The 22,811-nt window shown below is 41.3% G+C and overlaps 1 protein-coding gene across 1 annotated transcript in view; it reads left to right on the top strand.

The window, feature by feature from the left end:
• MED14 (mediator complex subunit 14) overlaps nt 1-21,977 on the top strand; it is a 69,164-nt gene extending 47,187 nt beyond the window's left edge. The window contains exons 22-31 of the mRNA XM_024759835.1: nt 1,610-1,750; nt 4,974-5,085; nt 8,074-8,205; nt 10,168-10,350; nt 11,268-11,503; nt 13,567-13,746; nt 13,845-13,952; nt 16,393-16,518; nt 16,938-17,130; nt 19,673-21,977. Of these exons, the coding sequence (XP_024615603.1) occupies nt 1,610-1,750; nt 4,974-5,085; nt 8,074-8,205; nt 10,168-10,350; nt 11,268-11,503; nt 13,567-13,746; nt 13,845-13,952; nt 16,393-16,518; nt 16,938-17,130; nt 19,673-19,746 (1,485 nt within the window). The 3' untranslated portion in view covers nt 19,747-21,977. The remainder of the gene's footprint in view (nt 1-1,609; nt 1,751-4,973; nt 5,086-8,073; nt 8,206-10,167; nt 10,351-11,267; nt 11,504-13,566; nt 13,747-13,844; nt 13,953-16,392; nt 16,519-16,937; nt 17,131-19,672) is intronic.
• Nucleotides 21,978-22,811: the final 834 nt, after the last annotated feature.

Genomic DNA, 22,811 nt, shown 5'->3' with positions numbered 1-22,811 from the left:
AGATTTCACTACTGTCTTTAAGACGTTTCACCCAGTCCTCTGCTCTTAGTCTGTTTCATTTCCATTTCCAGGGGTATCTGATGCTGCCAGTTCCTGTGTATCTTGGAGATCTGGATGGAAATAGCTTTGCTTCTTGGCTTTCCCCACTGCTTGCTTAAGAAGAAACTTCCTCACATCAGATAGTTCAGTTACCACTCAACCATCTGCTCTGCAACCTCCTAGAATTTATTGCTATTTCTCTCTTGTCCCATTCTTTTTGTCTTGGTGACTTACTGCTTAAAAAAATTTTTTTAGGAGCTTCAGTGGGGTGTTGAGAGAAGATGAAATGTGTGTTGTGAATAATCTATTATCTTTAATTAGAAATCAGACTTTGTACCTTTAAAAGCTTTTCAGTAATTCTGATAAGCTTGTAATCTATATTTTTGAAGATTGGGAAGGTGGAGCATATTAAAGAGAATCTGGGACTTCCCTGGTGGTGCAGTGGTTAAGAATCCGCCTGCCAATGCAGGGGACACGGGTCCGAGCCCTGGTCCAGGAAGATCCCACAGGCGTGGAGCAGCTAGGCCCATGCGCCACAACTAATGAGCCTGCACTCTAAAGCCCGCGACCCACAACTATTGAGCCCACGTGCCACAACTACTGAAGCCTGTGCACCTAGAGCCCGTGCTCCACAACAAGAGAAGCCACCGCAATGAGAAGCCCGCGCACCGCAACGAAGAGTAGTCCCCACTCACCGCAACTAGAGAAAGCCTGCACGCAGCAACAAAGACCCGACGCAGCCAAAAATAAATAAATAAATAAATAAATGAAATTTATATTAAAAAGAAAAGAGGGGCTTCCCTGGTGGCGCAGTGGTTGAGAGTCCGCCTGCCCGTGCAGGGGACACGGGTTCGTGCCCCGGTCCAGGAGGATCCCACATGCCGCGGAGCGGCTGGGCCCGTGGGCCATGGCCGCTGGGCCTGCACGTCCGGAGCCCGTGCTCTGCAACGGGAGAGGCCACAGTGGTGAGAGGCCCGCGTATCGCAAAAAAAAGAGAATCTGCTCTTGAGACACAAATTCTGGTAGCCTTGCTTAATTTTAGATGACATAACCTATAAAACAAGACTGTCCCACTCTTGATGTTTAAGATTAAGTCACATAAAATAAAAAGGGAAAAGGTGGCTTAGTTTCTTTATTCAGCTTTCCTCTTTCATATTTTCTGGCTTAAAAAGTGAGAACTCTCACTAAATAGGAAGTTTTCCAAGTCATTGAAGTTACTTATATGCCTACCATACAACTTTTTATTCTTTTCCACGTTTTTGATTCAGAAATTAATAAGAAAATATTTTGGCCAGGGTGAACTTCTTTCTTCAACTTTTTGCTCACATAATAACATTTTAACTTAGATGTTATTTTTATTGTTGTGTTTAACTTTTCCTCAATTTTTCCCCTTTCTTCAAATTGATCACTCTCTCTTCTAGGTTGGCCTAACAATAGTGGCCATGTGTCAAACTTATATTTCAGATAATGGACATAATATGTTTCTTTCTGTTAACACATTCTCAGTGATTAAGAATATCTTACTAAAGTTAGGTAAAATAATCTAAATTTTACCTGTTTATATCCATAGACATTCCTGAATATGTTTGTTGACAGCAATCAGGATGCTCGAAGAAGGTCTGTAAATGAGGATGATAATCCCCCTTCTCCCATTGGAGGAGATATGATGGATTCTTTAATCTCACAACTCCAGCCACCACCCCAGCAACAGGTGATGTCTAGCTGACACTCCAAACGGTGTCATATTTGTGTTACTTAACAGGTTCCGTAGGTGGCTCTGCTTCTTTGCTGAAAGGCAAGGAGGTCCTTGGTGGACCCGAGATGCCCAAGAAATTCATATGAAGAAATAGTGACAGAGGGAGACAGGAGGAGGCTTCTAGTGATGGGAAGTAAATAGTACCAGAAACAGCATTAACTTCAGACTCCCGCACTTAAAATAATGTCAGGTGATCACCCATGTGGTCGCAAAAGATGATGTCCAAATGGCCAGTAAGCACAGAAAAGGTGAACAGTGTCATCTGGTGGCGTCACAGAATTATACATTAAAGCCACAGTGAGATAATGCCCCATACCCACAGAAATGTCTTTAAGGAAAAAATAGATTTCACTACTGTCTTTAAGACGTTTCACCCAGTCCTCTGCTCTTAGTCTGTTTCATTTCCATTTCCAGGGGTATCTGATGCTGCCAGTTCCTGTGTATCTTGGAGATCTGGATGGAAATAGCTTTGCTTCTTGGCTTTCCCCACTGCTTGCTTAAGAAGAAACTTCCTCACATCAGATAGTTCAGTTACCACTCAACCATCTGCTCTGCAACCTCCTAGAATTTATTGCTATTTCTCTCTTGTCCCATTCTTTTTGTCTTGGTGACTTACTGCTTAAAAAAATTTTTTTAGGAGCTTCAGTGGGGTGTTGAGAGAAGATGAAATGTGTGTTGTGAATAATCTATTATCTTTAATTAGAAATCAGACTTTGTACCTTTAAAAGCTTTTCAGTAATTCTGATAAGCTTGTAATCTATATTTTTGAAGATTGGGAAGGTGGAGCATATTAAAGAGAATCTGGGACTTCCCTGGTGGTGCAGTGGTTAAGAATCCGCCTGCCAATGCAGGGGACACGGGTCCGAGCCCTGGTCCAGGAAGATCCCACAGGCGTGGAGCAGCTAGGCCCATGCGCCACAACTAATGAGCCTGCACTCTAAAGCCCGCGACCCACAACTATTGAGCCCACGTGCCACAACTACTGAAGCCTGTGCACCTAGAGCCCGTGCTCCACAACAAGAGAAGCCACCGCAATGAGAAGCCCGCGCACCGCAACGAAGAGTAGTCCCCACTCACCGCAACTAGAGAAAGCCTGCACGCAGCAACAAAGACCCGACGCAGCCAAAAATAAATAAATAAATAAATAAATGAAATTTATATTAAAAAGAAAAGAGGGGCTTCCCTGGTGGCGCAGTGGTTGAGAGTCCGCCTGCCCGTGCAGGGGACACGGGTTCGTGCCCCGGTCCAGGAGGATCCCACATGCCGCGGAGCGGCTGGGCCCGTGGGCCATGGCCGCTGGGCCTGCACGTCCGGAGCCCGTGCTCTGCAACGGGAGAGGCCACAGTGGTGAGAGGCCCGCGTATCGCAAAAAAAAGAGAATCTGCTCTTGAGACACAAATTCTGGTAGCCTTGCTTAATTTTAGATGACATAACCTATAAAACAAGACTGTCCCACTCTTGATGTTTAAGATTAAGTCACATAAAATAAAAAGGGAAAAGGTGGCTTAGTTTCTTTATTCAGCTTTCCTCTTTCATATTTTCTGGCTTAAAAAGTGAGAACTCTCACTAAATAGGAAGTTTTCCAAGTCATTGAAGTTACTTATATGCCTACCATACAACTTTTTATTCTTTTCCACGTTTTTGATTCAGAAATTAATAAGAAAATATTTTGGCCAGGGTGAACTTCTTTCTTCAACTTTTTGCTCACATAATAACATTTTAACTTAGATGTTATTTTTATTGTTGTGTTTAACTTTTCCTCAATTTTTCCCCTTTCTTCAAATTGATCACTCTCTCTTCTAGGTTGGCCTAACAATAGTGGCCATGTGTCAAACTTATATTTCAGATAATGGACATAATATGTTTCTTTCTGTTAACACATTCTCAGTGATTAAGAATATCTTACTAAAGTTAGGTAAAATAATCTAAATTTTACCTGTTTATATCCATAGACATTCCTGAATATGTTTGTTGACAGCAATCAGGATGCTCGAAGAAGGTCTGTAAATGAGGATGATAATCCCCCTTCTCCCATTGGAGGAGATATGATGGATTCTTTAATCTCACAACTCCAGCCACCACCCCAGCAACAGGTGATGTCTAGCTGACACTCCAAACGGTGTCATATTTGTGTTACTTAACAGGTTCCGTAGGTGGCTCTGCTTCTTTGCTGAAAGGCAAGGAGGTCCTTGGTGGACCCGAGATGCCCAAGAAATTCATATGAAGAAATAGTGACAGAGGGAGACAGGAGGAGGCTTCTAGTGATGGGAAGTAAATAGTACCAGAAACAGCATTAACTTCAGACTCCCGCACTTAAAATAATGTCAGGTGATCACCCATGTGGTCGCAAAAGATGATGTCCAAATGGCCAGTAAGCACAGAAAAGGTGAACAGTGTCATCTGGTGGCGTCACAGAATTATACATTAAAGCCACAGTGAGATAATGCCCCATACCCACAGAAATGTCTTTAAGGAAAAAAAAAAAATTGATAGTCCTTGCCAACATTTGGTATTAGGACCATCTGAAAACTCTCATTTACTACTGGAAGGTGTATAAAATGGTACAGCTGCCTTGCAGTGGTGTTTAGCATTATTCCAGAGTGCTAAGGCTGAACATTATGCATGCCTGTGATTTAACAGTTCTACCTTGGGTATATATGCAATAGAAATGCAGCCAAAAAACACAGGAATGTTCATAGCAGCATTATTTATGCAAAAAATTGTAAACAACCCAAATATCCGGCAACAGTAGAATGAGTGAGTAAACGGGGGTATATTCAGAGATGTTATTTCAGTGATTTCAGATTCAGTGATTTCAGAGATGTTAAAATATGGGGAAAATTTATCTTAGAGTCAGTCAAATGGTAGATAAATAATATAGATAAGTCAGTTATATGGTAGATAAAATGAGCAAAAAACATCTTGGGGGCTATAAGCAGTGGTAGTGCAAGGTCAGGAATGAGAATGTTGCTATTTTTAAAACATTTTGAAAGGAAGTTTTTTAAAACTTGCATTATTGATGTGAATTTTGGGCATTTTCATACCTCACCTTTCCTATTTGGTAACCAGTGATGTGTGTAAATGTTAATTAACACTGTAGCTCTTTATTGGGGAAAGCCACACTCACATAATCTGCATGGTTGGCCATTTTACCAACATGGAATTTTCTTCTTTTCAGCCATTTCCAAAGCAGCCAGGATCATCAGGCGCTTATCCTCTAACTTCGCCCCCTACATCTTATCACAGCACAGTTAACCAGTCTCCCTCTATGATGCACACACAGTCTCCAGGTAAGATATTACTTACTCTCTTGTTGTGTTCAACTTTCAGATCCAAAATAGACAACACGCATACACACACGCACACACACCGTGAGAAATACTACAGATGTAGCCGTAGATGTCAGAGGGAACTGCTTTGCTAGTCCGTGGCTGGATATTTGCCATTCATTCATTATGGCAGGGTTGTGAAATCTATGTTCATGATTCAGGAGCACTTTTAAAAGGTTTGCGTGAAGTGGAGTTGTTGTCACCCAGAGCCAGACTCATGGCGCAACTCCAAGAATCACAACATGATCTATGTCAGAGGTCGACACACTAAGGCCTGTGGGCCACATCCTATCCCCCACCTGGTTTTGTAAATAGTTTCATCGGAACACAGCCACATCCATTTATGTAGTGTCTGTGGCTGCTTTCCCGCTACGATAACCCGTTTCAGAAAAGCCCCCTTACAGAAGGAGTTGGCAGAGCCCAGGTGTATGTGAACAGTGCCCCACCTCAGAGTCAGGCAGGCCACAACCTGCTTGTCTGAACAAGATGGCTCTGTTGGCGACCCCATGAAGTACGCTGTAAAAACTGCTGGAGAGGGACTTCCCTGGCGGTCCAGTGGCTAAGACTTCGCCTTCCGATGCACGAAAATGCAGGTTCGATCCCTGGTCGGGGAGCTAAGATCCCACATGCCTTGCGGTCAAAAAACCAACATATAAAACAGAAGCAATATTGTAACAAGTTCAATAAAGACTTTAAAAGTGGTCCACATCAAAAAAAAAAATCTTTAAAAAAAAATTGCGGGAGAATGCCAAATTTTGACTTTTAACAGAACAATTAATTCGCTGGTTTGTCTTAAGTGGTTGCTCTGGGTCTAATGCTGCACGGTGCTGGGGATTCAGCAGTGAGCCCGAGAGCGGTCCTGCTTCTCGAGCTTACCTTCTAGCAAGGAGCACTGGTATCGGATATTTAGGGTAGATGAGCCCTTTCCTGCTCATCAGAGATGGTGGGACCCCAGGTGAAGACTTGGAAGTCATTGTCGTGTCATTGAAGGCCCCTGAACGCTGAGCTGGTGGGAGACTCAGACCCTGTGAAGCTCCGACAGTAGACAGTGTGGGAGCCTGAGGAGGAGCAGCTGGGGAGCAAGGGGGAGAACGGGAAGCGGGGTCCCAGCACCCGAGGGGAGGGAGTTTCTAGGATGTGGGTTGAGACTGGTTTCGTATAGAAGGAAGGAGAGATGATTATTTTGAAATAATTTTAGTAGCAGACAGGTACGTAGTGCTTCCTGTGTGCCAAGCCCTGTTCTAAGCACTTGACCCGTTTAAGCCCTAGGCATTAAACGGGTAATGCCTAGGGATTAAACAAATTAAACGAATTCGTTTATTCCCTAGGGAATAAACGGTTAAACGAATACCGAGGCATGGAGAAGTTAAGTCACTAGTCCAGATCACACAGCTAAATATGTAAATATAATACTTAAAGGTTAATCAAGTTGATTAACATTTATTGAATATCAGTATGTTAATATTGAATTCATACTGTATTAGTACTGCATTAGGTATTAATAGAACATTAAAAATATGAAATTCTCTTACATAGTAGAGAATTTGGAAGCTGCTGGTATTGAGGATAGTCATGGTAATGTAGCAAGTATTTTAATGTTGCACTGATAGTTTCGATAGCCATAGTCCCCACCCTTCATCATCCTAAATTAAAGCTAGTCCTGTGGCTAAATACCATCTTTAAGCTCATGTCTCTGAGTTTTTTATAGCTCCATCTAGGCCTCTCCCCCAAACTCGAGTCCTGTCTTTTCCAGCTAACTATTCAGCATTTCTATGTAGATGTTTAGTCAACATCTGAAACTCAGCATGGCTGAAACTGAATTCCTAACACCCCCCCAACCCTGCCCTGTGCTGCTTCTCCCACAGGCACTGCATCTCAGCAGGTGGCAGCTTCTTCCTTCCTTCCTGTTACTTGGGCCAAAGCCGTAGGAGTCATGTTGGACTCCTCTTTCTCTCACACCCACAGTCAGTCAGTTACCGAATACTGTCAGCTCCATCTTCAGAATTTATCCAGAATCTAACCACCTTCACCATCTCAGCCTTCACCCTTTCCCGGGTCATTAGCCATCTCTCACCTGGGTAATTGCAGTTGCCTCTAACTGGTTTCGCTGCCTCCTGCCCTATAGTCTGTTTTTCAACAGCAGCTAGAGTGATCCTTCTGGAACAGAAGTTAGGTCATGACTCCTCTGCTCCAGACTCTGCAGTGGCCTCCCATCTCATTCAGGGTAAACCCTAAGTCCTTAGAGTGGCCTACAAGTCCCTGTGTGATCTGGGACCCTCCTCCCACCTCTCTGACCTGATCGTCTTCCGTTCCCCGCTCCCCGCCTTGCTCACGCTACTCCAGCCACACTGGCCTCCCCCTGTTATTTATAACTGCTGCTACCATTGGAGCCTTTGCACTAGCTCTTCTGATCCTTCACTTTATGTCTCAGCCCACACAGCCCCTTCTCAGAGAGGTCCCTGGTTGCTCTATATAAAGAACAGCACCCACCTCCACCACTACACGATATAGCCCCCTTACCTTGCCGTTTTTCTCCGTAGCACTTAGCATAACCTGACATATATTTGTTTGTCTTTCTCATTATACTAGAATATAAACTCCATGAGGGCAGGATTTTTTGTCTCTTGTTAACTGCTGCATCCCCAGTACCTACAACAATGCTTGGCATGAAATTGATGTTCATGCCTACTTGTTGAATGAGTGAGTGAGTGGATAAAAACGTACACTGGATTTTTTTTTTAAACATCAGTCAATATAAGAGCTAGAATTTGGACCCCATGGAATTGATGTCTCTCTTTTTCCATACTGAAATTGTTCCAGTTTTTCTTTGCGCTACTCATGGGAGCTTTACTACTTGTTTCTTTAGTCTGTAGAGTCTTAACTCGGGGTCCTTGGACAGGACATAATATGTGTCCTGCAAGATCATCTATAATTATTTTCCTTTATTAGGAAATCTGCATGCCGCCAGCTCCCCCAGTGGGGCTTTGAGAGCCCCATCACCAGCATCATTTGTTCCAACTCCTCCCCCTTCCTCGCATGGAATCTCAATAGGACCAGGGGCCAGTTTTGCTAGTCCACATGGTGAGTCCATACCGGAAATTGCTAGAACATAAGAGTTTGATGTGAAAGTAGTTTTTGTTAAATAAGTTTTTGTTAAATAAATTTTCTTTTTGCAAAATTAGCACTTGTGTATTGGGGAAATAGTGAAAGAAAGTACGTTTTTCCTGGGAATTCCCTGGTGGTCCAGTGGTTAGGACTCCGCGCTTCCACTGCAGGGGGCCCGGGTTCGGAACTAAGATCCCACGTGCCGCGGCCAAAAATAAGAATACGTTTTTCCTAATCCCACAACGAAGAGATCTACCAGTTAGTCTGTCTGCTTCGCACTCTCTCTCCCCCTCACTCGGCCTGTCACGCACCCCCGCTTGCCTGCCTGCCTGCCCGCCCAAATCTCTGTTGCTCTATCTTGCTCTCTACCCATCTTCTTCTCTCCCCTTAAACACCACCCCCCACACACAAAATTGGGACCCTACCATATGTATTGTTTCGAGACTTGAATTTTTTAACTCAAAAATTCTATTTTGAATTTGTCCAAAAAGAGAAAGAATACAAGAGGTAGCCAGTGAGGTGTTTCCTTTTGAGTCCACCCACCACCTAGTTCTTCCTCCCAAAGGCATTTAGTGCTACTGATTTCTCGTGCATCCTTGGAGGGATGTCTTATGCAGATTATTCTTCCCCCTCTCTTTTACACACATGGCAGCATACTGCACACCGTATTCGGTGTCTTACATTCGTCACTTAACTGTATCATGAATCCCGTGCCAAATCTGAACATAGAGAGCTTCCTCAGGTTTTACAGCTGTGTAGCATCTGTGATTTTCCTCTTTACTATTAATATTTGCAGGAACATTTCTGTCGGTAAAAACTACATCATCATACTAAATGGCTTCATAGTATCCCCTTGTCTGGGCACACCATGATTTAACCGTTCTCTTATTACGATACGTTTAGAATGTTTCTATTTTTTCACAACTGAAAATGGTGTCTTCTCTGCTCGCAGGATTATTTTCTTAGGTAAGTTCCTAGAAGTGGAATTGCTGTCTCAAAGGGTTTGAGAAATTCTAAAGCTTTTGAAACATACTGCAAATTGCTCACCTAAAAGGCCGTACCAATTTCCTCTAGTATTGTACAAGGATGTCTGTTTTCCTGCATCATTGCCAACAAGGGGTATTGTGATTTTTTAAAATCTTGGTCATTTTGATAGGTAAAAAATGGCATATTACTGTTCGATGTGTGGTTTTTTGATTATTAGTGAAGTTGAGCTTTTTTTTATGTTCATTAGTCTTTCGTGTTTCTTATTTTACACCTGCCAGTTTATATCCTTGTGTTTTTTCTTACCGATTTGTAAGATTTCTAAGTAAGGAACATTTATTCTCTGATATGGTAGAAGTATTTTCTCATTTTGTCATTTGGTTACAAAGAGGTGTAAATAAGTTAAAAGTATCTGCAGGGTGAAATTTAAATATCAGATTGTTCAGGAGGTCACTGCTTTCAAAATTTGATTCTTGGTGCATTTCTTAGTCACTGTACCCTTTACTAAATAAAGAAAATGGAAAATTCCCTCTCTTCAGCCTTCTCTGAGTAGAATGAAAACATAATTTGTCAGGGTTAGTTTAAAAATATAAGATTTCTACCCTTAAAGGAGCTTTGAGATTTTTTTGCTTAATATTTTCAAACGCAGTGTTTGTTATATAGTGTAAAGTAGATTGTTACATATTACACATCTTGAAGCTTGTGTAAAGGTAAATTTTATCCTTTCTCAGTATTTTTTTTATCTTCCTAAGTTTTTTATCATGTTCAAAAGTACAAAAACTACACCAAATAGAGATTCAGATGTGCCATGTGCATCAGGCTTCAGTGAAATATCTTACTGAAAGACAAAGTATCACCACGTGGGGTTTAAGCATTTGAATGTTGTCAGCTATTTAATAGCTTTTCAGCTATTAAAATATAGGCTTTGAAAACCATTTGTTTACTTGTTTACAGGAACCCTGGACCCTAGTTCTCCATACACTATGGTGTCACCAAGTGGACGAGCAGGGAACTGGCCAGGGTCTCCTCAAGTGTCTGGCCCCTCACCAGCAACACGCATGCCTGGGATGTCACCAGCCAACCCATCACTACATTCTCCAGTTCCAGATGCTTCTCATTCCCCTCGAGCTGGAACAAGTGAGTGTCATCGACACTTTTATGTTAGCTTTTAGAATAACATAAATGACCTGTTGTAATCATTCTATCCTCATCCCCACATTTGAAAGTCATGACTTAATAAGGATACTCAGTAACTTAAACTTTTATCCATTTGGTAAATTAGTTGTAACAGTAGTTAAATTTGTAAAAGTCGGGCAAAATGTAAGAAAGGAGAATGTCTCCTCCAGAAGTCTTCTGAGGTGAATCCTGTACCTCTGTTATGACTACTAACTTAGCTGCACTACTAGACCTTAAAAGATACCTAAAGGTAACTGACAAGGTTATGCGAATTAACACAGAAAAGAAGAATTGTACACATATGTTCATTAGCTTTTGCCATGTGACTTTTAGTGGCTTAAAACAACAATCATATGTTCGCTCGCTGTTCTGCAGATTGGCAATTTGGGCTGAGCCCAGCTGGGTGATTCTCCCAGGCTCTGCTGGGCTCACTCATGCATCTGTGGTCAGCTCCTGGGTTGGCTGGGGCCTGGCTTCTCTCTGCTTCTTGTGGTCTCATACTTGACCATGGGCTTGCTCACCTGGGGCTAGACAGAATTCCAAGAGAGTCAGTAAAAGCCTAGGCCTGCAGCTGGCACTGTGTCATTTCCACTGCATTCTGTAGGCCACAGCAAGTCACAAGGCCAGCCCAGATCCCAAGTAAAGAAGTAGACCCCACTCCTTGAAGGAACTGCTGCAAAGTCACACTGCAAGGGACCTGGCTGCAGGGAGGAGAATAACTGTAAGGAAACTAATATGTGATTGTTAACAACACAGGGAGTAACGGAAACAGTACGGATTGCTATAGAAAAGTAAAGGTGTTTAATAAAAGCAAAACAGGGAACAACGAGATTGTGTGTATTTGTAAAAAAAAAAAATGACGTTTTCCTTCCCAAAAGGTTCCCAAACGATGCCCACAAACATGCCTCCACCTCGTAAACTACCTCAGAGCTCCTGGGCAGCCTCCATCCCTACCATCCTCACTCACAGTGCCTTGAATATTTTACTGCTGCCCTCTCCAACGCCAGGCCTCGTGCCCGGCCTAGCAGGTAGTTACCTTTGTTCTCCGCTTGAGAGATTCCTTGGATCCGTCATCATGAGACGACACCTTCAAAGAATTATTCAACAAGAAACGGTATGTGGGTACCTGCTGAATTCCTAAGTGGTGATTGTCAAAGCAGGTGCTAAGTTGCTTCCTAGAGTAGGATCTGAACTGAAGTGCTATTCCCTCACCTCCTTTAACCAGCCTGTTAGCATTATGTTTTGCCCTCCACCCTAGCATTAAAAATGGATCCACTATTTTCTTTTCCATTCTTACATTAACAAATTCCTTCACTTATAATTTGCCATACTGTGGCTATCATGGACCTGGAGATAGGTCCGCACGATACTGTAGAACAAGTGCACCCAGGATCTGACTTGGTAGAGAATAGCATACGAGGAACTATTTGCCCTCTGGAATGCTTCTGCAGGCAGGCTGAATCGGAATCTGTGATCGTGAAATTATTTATGATCACAAGGATGAGAGCTACTTTTTAAATACACGAGCGATTGGGGATTTCCATGGCGGTCCAGTGGCTAAGACGTGCTTCCAGTGCACAGGGCCTGGGTTCGATCCCTAGTCAGGGAACTAGATCCTACATGCCGCAACTAAGACCTGGCACAGCCAGAATAAATAAATAAATAAGTATTTTTAAAAAACACATGAGCAACTGAATTGATTTAAAGCTCTTATAGAAAAAGACTTCTATCCTGTGGTGATACCCTTAGGAGACAGTTCAGAGTTGAGAGCACCAGTTCTATAGTCAGGCCACCCCAGTTTGTAGCCAGGCCATGCCACTGGCTGGTACGAGCTTCGGCACATTTCTTCACCTTTTTTGATAACAGTAGATAGTGGTATCTACCTAACTCACAACAGTTGTGGAAATTTGAGATAATAACTTCATATAAAACCTTTACATAATGTTTTGGTATTGAGTTACATATTATTTATAATGATTATTATTGATATTTATGTTAACGAGGTAGTCAGAATGGTGAACGTTTAAAATAGCCTCACCACCGATGGCACCAAGCTATTTTGCAACCTTTATATTCAAATTTGAAAGAAAGAAAAATTTTAACGTAAGTTGAAATGAATTAGCATTCAAAAGTAATCATCAGACCTGTGATCTAGCCTCACCTCTGCCACTGAAAAGCCATGGAAGCTTTCAGCCCTTTGAACCTCATTTTGCTCATCTGCATAGTCGGCATATTAGGCTAGTGTAGAGGTCAGAGGCCAAGTCCTGCCCTCCACCTGTTTTTGTAAAGTTTCATTGGAACACAGCCACACGCATTCAATTGCATATTGTCTATGGGTGGTTGCAGCAGAGACCATAGAACCTAAAATATTTACCAACCCCTGGGCTAGCATATCGTCCCAGTCCAGATCTAACATTTTGTAATTGAACTCTTTATTCTTTTCTCCTACTGGATCTTTTTTTAAAAACTTACTGTGGACAATTTTAAGCATATACAAAAGTAGAGAGAATTATATAAGAAACCTGTCTGTTCTTATCACCCGCCTTCAACACAGTGAACTCACACTAACATTGTTTCACCTATAGCTCCTCCTCCCAGATTGTTTGACAGCAAATTCCTGACATCATTTCATCCATAGTTTCTTTATCATCAGATTTCTAATTGGTGTCCAGATTTCCCAAGTTGTCACAGGTTTTACCATCTGAATCAAAATCCATACATGTTCTTAAGTCCTTTCTAAACAATAGGTTCCCCCTCCATTTCTCATTAGATAATGTATTTGTTGAAGAAGCCATATCATTTGTCCTGTGGAGTTTCTCAGTCTGGATCTTGCTGATCGCATCCCTTTGGAATCATCTAACATGTTCTTTTGACCTCCATATTTCTGTAATATTGATCAACCCTGTGGTTCTGACTACTGAATTCAGGCTCAAGTTGGTTGTGGTTTTGATAGGTGGTGTTATGTTCTTCCATCAAGAGACACCTAATGTCTGATTGCCTCTTTTTGCTATATGGTTAGCAATTGCTGGTGCCCAGTGCCTAGATACCTTTTTGTGGAACAGGTACCAACTTAGTTGTTTTCCTTTTGAAACATTTCTCTAGTTAAACATTTCCATTTTCCCTTTGACTTACATATTATTTCACATGTTAATTTGATGCATGCTTCTTGTTTTTCAGCTACAGCTGATAAATTCCAACGAACCTGGAGTGATCATGTTTAAGACTGATGCGCTGAAATGCAGAGTAGCCCTTAGTCCCAAAACCAACCAAACACTTCAGCTAAAAGTGACACCCGAAAATGCAGGACAGTGGAAACCTGATGAACTTCAAGTTTTAGAGAAATTCTTTGAAACAAGAGTATGTGTTTCTTAATGCATAATTTTAATACAGTCGGTGAAACAGAGGAGTCAAGGTAGAATGAAGAGTAACTTAACTTGCTTTATTTATCCTTGTAGGTTGCAGGACCGCCATTTAAAGCCAATACATTAATAGCTTTCACCAAGCTGTTAGGAGCTCCTACACACATCCTCAGGGACTGTGTGCATATTATGAAGCTAGAGTTGGTAAGTTACAGTGACACACAGACTTTTCTAGCCAGGTCGGTCTGAGGAGGTTGGAGTTGGTGGGAACAGTATATGTTGGTTTTCACCCATTTATGTTATGTACTTCATTTTTCTCTTGCATCCTTAATTTTTAACTTAAATTTTATTTGTCTTTGGGTAGGTAACACAATCCTCTTACATCTTTTGAATTTAGAACAAGGTGATACAGTGGGAAATTTCACATCTATCCCTATCCAGCCATCTAGTCCTCCTCACCACAGGCAATCCAAGTTATCAGTGGCTTCTCTCTTATAAAAAGATACATTTAATATACTCTTCCTACTCCCAGATCATGAAATAATCCTCCCGTGGCTTCTCCTAATACTGTTACGGAATCATTTTGTAAACTACTTATATATTTGATCCATTTAAAATATATCTTGGGGTCAAAGGGTGAGGTATGGGTCCAGTTGTTTCAGATGCCCCCAACTGCCCTAATACCATTTATTGAAAACTCTGTCCTTTCTGTGGAGATTTTTTTTTTTTTACATCTTTACTTGATTACTGTAGCTTTGTAGTATAGTCTGAAGTCGGGGAGTCTGATTCCTCCGGCTCCGTTTTTCGTTCTCAAGATTGCTTTGGCTGTTCTGCCTCTCTGCTAATGGGTGGGGTTGTGTTCCTGTCTTGCTAGTTGTTTGGCATGGGGTGTCCAGCACTGTAGCTTGCTGGTCGTTGAGTAAGGCTGTGTGTTGGTGTTGAGATGGAGATCTCTGGGAGATTTTCGTCATTTGATATTACGTGGAGCTGGGAGGTCTTTTGCGGACCAGTGTCCTGAAGTTGTCTCTTCCACGTCAGAGGCACAGCGCTGACTCCTGCCTGCAGCACCAAGAGCCTTTCATCCACATGGCTCAGAATAAAATGGAGAAAAAGTAGAAAGGAAGAAACGAAGAATAATTTGCGATGATTCATTGTCTATTCAGGTATTCCACAGATGCAGGGTACATCAAGTTGATCGTGGAGCTTTAATCCGCTGCTTCTGAGGCTGCTCGGAGAGATTTCCCTTTCTCTTTTTCCTTCGCACAGCTCCCAGGGGCTCAGCTTTGGATTCTGCTCCTTTAAGCAGCGCTCTTAATCCCCTCTCCTCGCGCACCAGGAAACAAAGAGGGAAGAAAAAGTCTCTTGCCTCTTCGGTAGCTCTAGACTTTTCCCGGACTCCCTCCTGGACAGCAGTGGCGCACTAGCCCCCTTCAGGCTGTGTTCACGCAGCCAATCCCAGCCCTCTCCCTGCGCGCCACCGAAACCCGAGCCTCAGCTCCCTGCCCCGCCCACCCCTGCGGGTGAGCAGACAGGCCTCTCGGGCTGATGATTGATTGCCGGTCGGCACCATTTTCTTGCCTTTTGGGAGGTCTGTGGTCTTCTGCCAGCGTTCAGTAGGTGTTCTGTAGGAGTTGTTCCACGTGTCGATGTATTTCTGATGTATCTGTCGGGAGGAAGGTGATCTCCGCGTCTTACTCTTCCGCCATCTTCCCCCTCTCTCCCTCTGGGGAGGTTTTTAAATGCCTCTTCTTTCCTGTGAAAGTATACAGTTATATAGCTGGAATCCAGATGGCAGCTAATTTTATTTTTCCAGTCTTGCAGTAGGCCTTTCATTTTAATGTTTCTAGCATTGCTTTGGGTAATTCCAAATACCTCATTCCTTTTTTCAGTGGTGTTTTATTATTAATATTGGGACGGCAGTGTTCTTTTGCTAGTAGTCTCAGCATTTGGCTTCTGCTCTGATAGGCTATAGGAAACATTATGTTTAAAAAATCCATTTGAGTTTTTAAAGGAGTAAATATTTATGTCACTAAAAAAGCTCCAGTAGATATAGTTTAAAATTATTAATGCAGTTTGACTAGTTTGTTTTAGAGAAGGAGTTGGAAATGAGACTGAGAGGTCTAGATTGGCACCAGTTAAGCGCCTTGAATGCCAGTGTTGGTCCTTGGGGGGTGAGGGGGGCAGCATGGATCACTGCATGTCACTGAGCATTTGTCAGCTAGATTAGAACCATGCTCTAGGACATTTGTCTGGCAGTGGTGTAAGGATGGATTGGGAGAGGCAGCCAATGGAAGGGACCATTAGGGGGGCCACGGGAGAAGTAACGGAGCCCTGAGCTCAGTGGCATCAGTGAAAATAGAGAGGAGGGAACAGATGTCAGAGACACCGAGGAAGGAGAACCCGCAGGCCTTGGGAATTAATGAAGTGGGAGGGAAGGAAGGTGAACATATCATATAAATCCAGAGCTGACTCTTCAGTTAGGACCTTCACATGTATATTTCCTTTGAGAAAAGGCAGGTTATCAACTTTATGATCTACTGATAATTGAGTGTAAAATTCCATCTAACCTTTCAGGCTCCTACACTAGAATATAATTTTAAATGTTCATATGACTTTATCATAATTTTTTTTCTTTTCAAAACAGTTTCCTGACCAGGCAACACAGCTAAAATGGAACGTTCAGTTTTGCCTGACGATCCCTCCCAGTGCACCGCCAATTGCACCTCCTGGGACACCTGCTGTGGTGCTGAAATCCAAAATGCTATTTTTTGTAAGTACCACCTGGCGTGCACATGTGTTTGTGTGTGTATGTGTGTGTGTATATATGGGTGCAGGTGCGCAGAGCTTCTGAGGGAGACTCCATTTGAGGATAACAGAGCATCTTTTGGGTACCTACAGAAATTACCTGTTGCTGCCAAATATAGGCCCAGATCCCTTAATTGTCAGTTTAGACCTCACATAATCTTGGTTCCTTTAGTAAGGAATATATTGAACTAGGTAATTGTGTGACACAGTTGCATCTTAATCATAATATTTAGTTGTTTGTCACTTTTCTTGTTCTATTTAATTTTCTTTTACTTGTATCTTAATCTGACAGTAGAGTAAATGATAGTACTTTTGATACATTTACATAAATATTTTGTTTTCTTACTGTGTTTTTATTCTCTTTTGTTTGTGTTGTGTCTACAGCTTCAGCTAACTCAGAAAACATCGGTCCCTCCCCAAGAACCTGTTAGTATTATAGTTCCAATCATTTATGACATGGCTTCAGGTACCACCCAGCAGGCAGACATTCCCAGACAGCAGAACTCTTCTGTTGCTGCTCCCATGATGGTCAGCAACATTCTGAAGAGGTTTGCAGAGATGAACCCACCACGACAAGGTACATGACAAGTAGATGATATTTTATTGCATATATGTTATAAACGTTCTTTTGAGAGATCCCCCTTCTCCCCTCTGCTCCCTCCTTACCCACCTTGCCCCCCAGTCCTAGTAGTAGAGCTCTGGTTGCTGTGGCCCTCTTAATGTCTGCCTGTCGCTTTCTTCCTTTCTCACTGGTTCTTCAGTTTTGTCCATGTCTCTGCTGCCTGGACTTTATTTTTGTTAGTGATTTGCTATTGGGACTGACCCAGTTGCTAATGCCGGAAGCTTGTATTTATAGCACACGTTGCCACAAAGCCCTAGGTTAGGATGATAGAATTTTCCATGGCTGTGAATTCCTGCCCCACCATCGATACCTGCCACTCTGTACATCACCAAGTTGAAATGCATGTTGGTTTCTCCTATTTCATGGTTCAGTCATGAATAGAATAATATCACTCAAACTTCTGTATCTTCTAAATGTTTTGTGAAGAATAAAAGCTGATACAAATGGCATCACTGCTCTTCGGGCTTCTTATATAAGTGTTAGGCGGGTGCAAGTGAACCTTTTCACCAAGTGCACAATGAAGCTCTCAAACGGAACATTTTCGAAGAGACCAGAATGATTCTGGTAGATAAACAAGGTCCCTTCAATACCGGAGTAGCCTATGCTTAACACGGAACTTCTGGCAGTGCTAAATTTTTTACTATAAAACATAAAGCTCAGCAAAGAGCACTTCTCTTCCATTCTGCTTATGTCTAACATTAAGGAAATTAAATTAAAATTTGCTTATTTCTAATATTAAGGAAGTCCTCTGTATCTTTCTGTTTAGAATAGTATGATAACAGAATTAATTTTTTAAATGAGGGAAAGTTGTTCTCTGAAACATTTTTTAGGTACCACAGTGTCACAATTTTACTAGACACAGGAATCATGGGAGAAATTATATTTTCAGCTGTTTGTTGCCCCATATTGTATACATAGACAAGTTCTCACCTACATATAGTTTATAAGGAACACACTGGGCAGTAGGGAAGGGTGTGCTTCTTTTGTTGTAATGCTTCTTCCACTTCTTACAATTTTCTGCTTTCATCCTTTGACTTCTCTTCTTTCAGCTCAGAATAGGTCCTTCAGAATCAAAGTTTAAAGCTATCAGCATTTTCCAAGTAGCAGTTCAGTGTAACTTGGATAATAAACACCATTCCTTCGCAAGCAGATGACTATCATTATTATGTCTCATGGAATTTAAAATTTAAAGGAAAGAATGTTTGATCCTGTTGGGATCGAGCAAGTTTTTCTCCCTATCAATAACAAAAATGTGTTTTTTAAAAAATAAAAAGTTGTAACTTCTTTTATTTAAGGAATTGTTGCGATATTTTGGAAGTATATTTCTTTTTTTCTTTTATTTGACCTTAGACTGGTTAAACCTTTGGATTTTTCTTTCTGTACCTTAATTTTCCAGTAGTTGGAGAGAAGGTTGCAGTGACTTGTGCCGGATCACTGCACATCCTGCCCTTTGCCGGAAGGCCATTATTCAGTTGAGGTCTTCACTTCCTTCGCTCTCAGCCACTGTAGCGTTAGGCCATGCTCTAGGGAAAGGACCCGGTTTGGGGTTTCTAATATTTACAACTGGTTTTGGTTTATTGTATTGAAATATTTGAGATACGTGTGTGTGTGTGTGTGTGTGTGTGTGTGTGTGTGTGTACACATACACGCACACACGCGCACACACACACACACACAATAAGTAAGAGGCAGGGTATTTCGTTCTTTGAGCAAAGGGGAAATTGAGAGGATGAATCATTAACTTTAGCCACCCCTCCCCTCCTCCCAAACTCATCACTTCCTCCCCGGTGAAGGAGGAATCATTTTATTTTTGTATTAATTGATTTTAACGTTGAACTCCAGAAGTTGATCAATTCCTGGAAATTTGAGGGAGACTCCAATAGATGTCATAGACCTGCACTGTCCAGTATAACTGCCACTCTTCACATGTGGCTATTTAAATTTATTTAAAATCAAATAAAATGTAAAATTCAGTTCCTCAGTCACACTGGCTGTATTACAAGTATTCAGTAGCCACAGCACACATAGAGAATATTTCTGTCATCACAGAAGGTTCTATCAGTGCTGTCGTAGACATTTTTATCTGGCCTTTAATGCAACATCAGAAGGACACGATTGATGTTGTTAACTAATATATAAAATTAGATCTTGCATTAGATTCAAGAAAAGGTCGTCAGGAGCCTTGAAGTCCGACTTCAAAGTCTTATCCAATGCTCCAGTGTTTCTGTAGAGAAATTCTAGGCATATTGTCTTAAATTCAGATCTAACTGGGAGTTGCCCAAAATGTCTTCATGATGAAAAAAACAAAACCCAAACCAAGTATCATCTGATACTTAACGCTTAATCCCCTATAATCCGTGCAGTTAAAATCTAGTCTTTTGTTTTGGTCTTTAAAGTTCTTGCTAATCTTAGACTTAATTACCCCTACCCCCACCGGTGTGTTAACATCATCTTTCCTGTATTGCGAATAGCTAATGACCATTTTTCTCTGTTGCAGGTGAATGCACAATATTTGCAGCTGTTCGTGATTTAATGGCTAATCTTACACTGCCCCCTGGTGGGCGTCCATAGACACTATTGTTTTTAAACCAGGAAGGCTGACAAAAGAGACAAAACAACAACAAAAAAATCTGAATTTCAGCCTTCAGTTTAAAAAAGCAAAAGGACTTTTTTGACTTTAAGAGCTGACTATTCTAAAGTGGGAAAAATTTTCAGGGTGCACTTCTTTCATCAAAAAGACCATCAATCTTTTGTATAGTGAACTTGTATAGTGTGTTTAAATGGGACACATTTCAAACTAGGTAATACGTCAGTGTCCGTTTGCCAGTAATAGATTTAATATTCTGTTTTATACTATAAAATCATGGAAATGCCAAACTTGTTTATTTAATTGTTTTCTTATGTTTTGGGTGTAATAGTCCTTTTTGGGGTTTTGTTTTTTAAGGCAGGTCTATCATTTTTGAATACTGTAAAACTGTGATAAACTTTATATTGAAGCTGTATTTTAATATGACCGCTTTGAATCCTTACATGAAAATGTTCTGGGAGTTGTTATAAACACACCCCAAAGAAGCAATATTTAATAAAACTAGGTTAAAAAAAGTGACCCTCACTTGTGTGTATATCAGCTCTGTAGACTTCTCAGGGCCTCCCTTCATCTTTAACCTGGTGGGGCCAGTAATTAATTTCTAATAATACATGTCTGAAATTTGACCAAAACATCTTCTTTGTTTCAAGGTTAATTTATTTTCCTTAAACATTCCTAATTTGACTGGTGGTTAATATTTAGGACCTTGGTTGTCTTTCAGTGTAGGATTTGGGTAAAAAAGAAAGAACCCAATCTTTGAGAACAAACAGTGAGTAGTTCATATTGATCAAGGATCCCAAATACTGCAGTCATTCTCTGTTGAGGATGTGGGAACTTTTCTGTTAGGCAAATTTAGTTTACAGGATACTTCTGCATATAGCATTAATTAGGAAACCAAGAACTTGAATGCTCTACCCTTGCATGAAATTTCTGTGATGTTTCTTTATCTTGATTAACTTCTCCCCCTTGCCTTCCCCACCAGAATTGGGGTGGTTCTAAACAATCCCAATTTAATTTATTGTCAACAAAATGATGAAATGTTTTACATGGAAGAAGCCTGGTGCAGTGCACACACTTGGAAGAATCCAAGACCCAGGGTCTGTCCGGGGTCAAATGGAGTTTCTGTTACACATCTCAGCAGAGTTTCTGTTTGGAGCACTGTGCTGTCTCTCCCAGTCCGTCGGGAACTTTTTTAAGCTTCAAAGAACATGATCCAAAGCAAAGGTCTTCTGGAGACTTGATGTTATTTGGGAAAGTTTTTTAAATGGTAATACCATGCTGAGTTATCTGATCACTGTTGTACTTGTTCTCCATGAAATTTTAGATGCTTTATCTAATTCTACTTTAAGATGATTTAATTGAGCTTCTGTGACTGTCAACTGCCAAATTCTAGTTGCAAGCATCTCGTTGCAGTTAATATCTGTTCTCAACTTTGCTTGATTCTCCATCCATTTCTGGTCAGAACTGAGGCCTTCTTTGCCCTTCTTCTATGTCTTATTTCTGCCTTCATCTCCTGCTTCTCACCCAACTCTGCCACTATGCAGAAGCAGGTGACTACACTTTTATCCTTCCCTTAACTTACCTTTTATCCTTCTGTTTTTGGTTCACCTTACAATGGTAATCACATCGGTTTGGCAGTCTGAGATGTCTTTTATCAAGGGTCAGCCCTTTCCTATTTGGAGCTGAATCCTTTCTTTCATGTAGAAATCTACATGTATATACAAGAAATGTATTTTTATCTGCAGGATAATATTGTCTCAAATAATTTTATTAATAGAGTTAAATTTTCAGGCATTTTCCCTTTTAAGTGTGGTTTTGAAATATTAATTGCATTTTTAAACATGATACAGTCAGTGGATACTTTGTTCCTTATTGTAAGTCATCTCTGAATGCATTGTGCAAATCAAAAGATAGAATTCAGTGAACAGAATTTGCTTTTGATGCTTATGAAGAGAAAACCCATGGATGTGAATTTTGATATCATGCTTGATGCTTGGAATTGATGCATACTTTATTATAGCTTGAAAACACTGAGCATTTGAATCTTAGGTTTCATCACAAACTATGTCTTTTGCCTCTTCTGTTAACCGAGTTCAATCAAAGGGACTGTATGCCCATAGGGATTTTGCCTAATGGGTGGTTTGGGTCTGTAGTGTGTTTCAATGTGACTTTAGAAATTTCAGTAATAAATAAAATTCATACAAGTTTCAGAGAACTACCAACTCTCTAGTTAATTTTCATGAAGATCTTTTGGCTAGTAGTCTGGTTTATTATTAGCTTAACCTTGAAGAAATTGGTCCTGATTTGCCACATTCTTTTTTCCATCTGCCGAAATGAGGACTCCGCGCTTCCAATGCAGGGAGCCGCGGGTTCAATCCCTGGTCGGGAAACTAAGATCCCACGTGCCGCGGCACGGCCAAAAGATTAAAAAAAAACAGAATGTATTAGAAGTATTTTCAGAATTAGAGAGGAAGAAAGCGAAAACTTTAACAGAACATATCAAGTTATTAATAACAGGAGCGCTGAACTTTGTTTGAAAACTAACACTGAGCGAGCTAAGTGCAAGCATAAACTAAAATATACATGATTTTAAATTTAAACACCACTAATAACTTTACTATGTTGTAGTTAACACAGTAACCTGTTCAGCGACGAGATACTAAATAGTCTGTTAGTCATTTTTGGGATCATGGTTAATTTGATAACTTCAAGAAATATAATTTTGCTACTCTAAATCTGGGTCCAATTTCAACATAAAAAAAGATATTCCTGGGGCTTCCCTGGTGGCGCAGTGGTTGAGAGTCCGCCTGCCGGTGCAGGGGATGCGGGTTCGTGCCCCGGTCCTGGAAGATCCCACATGCCGCGGAGCGGCTGGGCCCGTGGGCCATGGCCGCTGGGCCTGCGCGTACGGAGCCTGTGCACCACAGCGGGAGAGGCCGCGACAGTGAGAGGCCCGCGTACAGCAAAAAAAAGAAGAAAAAGAAAAAAAAAAGATATTCCTTTCTTTCATGGTTTCTTCCCCAGAAGAAATACCTATTACATTTTACTT

The sequence above is a fragment of the Neophocaena asiaeorientalis genome, unplaced genomic scaffold (genome assembly GCF_003031525.2).
Source record: "Neophocaena asiaeorientalis asiaeorientalis breed wild unplaced genomic scaffold, Neophocaena_asiaeorientalis_V1.1 scaffold312, whole genome shotgun sequence".
In the NCBI taxonomy this organism is placed as follows: domain Eukaryota; kingdom Metazoa; phylum Chordata; class Mammalia; order Artiodactyla; family Phocoenidae; genus Neophocaena; species Neophocaena asiaeorientalis.
The sequence above is the reverse complement of the archived record's forward strand: the minus strand, read 5'-3'. Positions and strand labels throughout refer to the sequence as shown.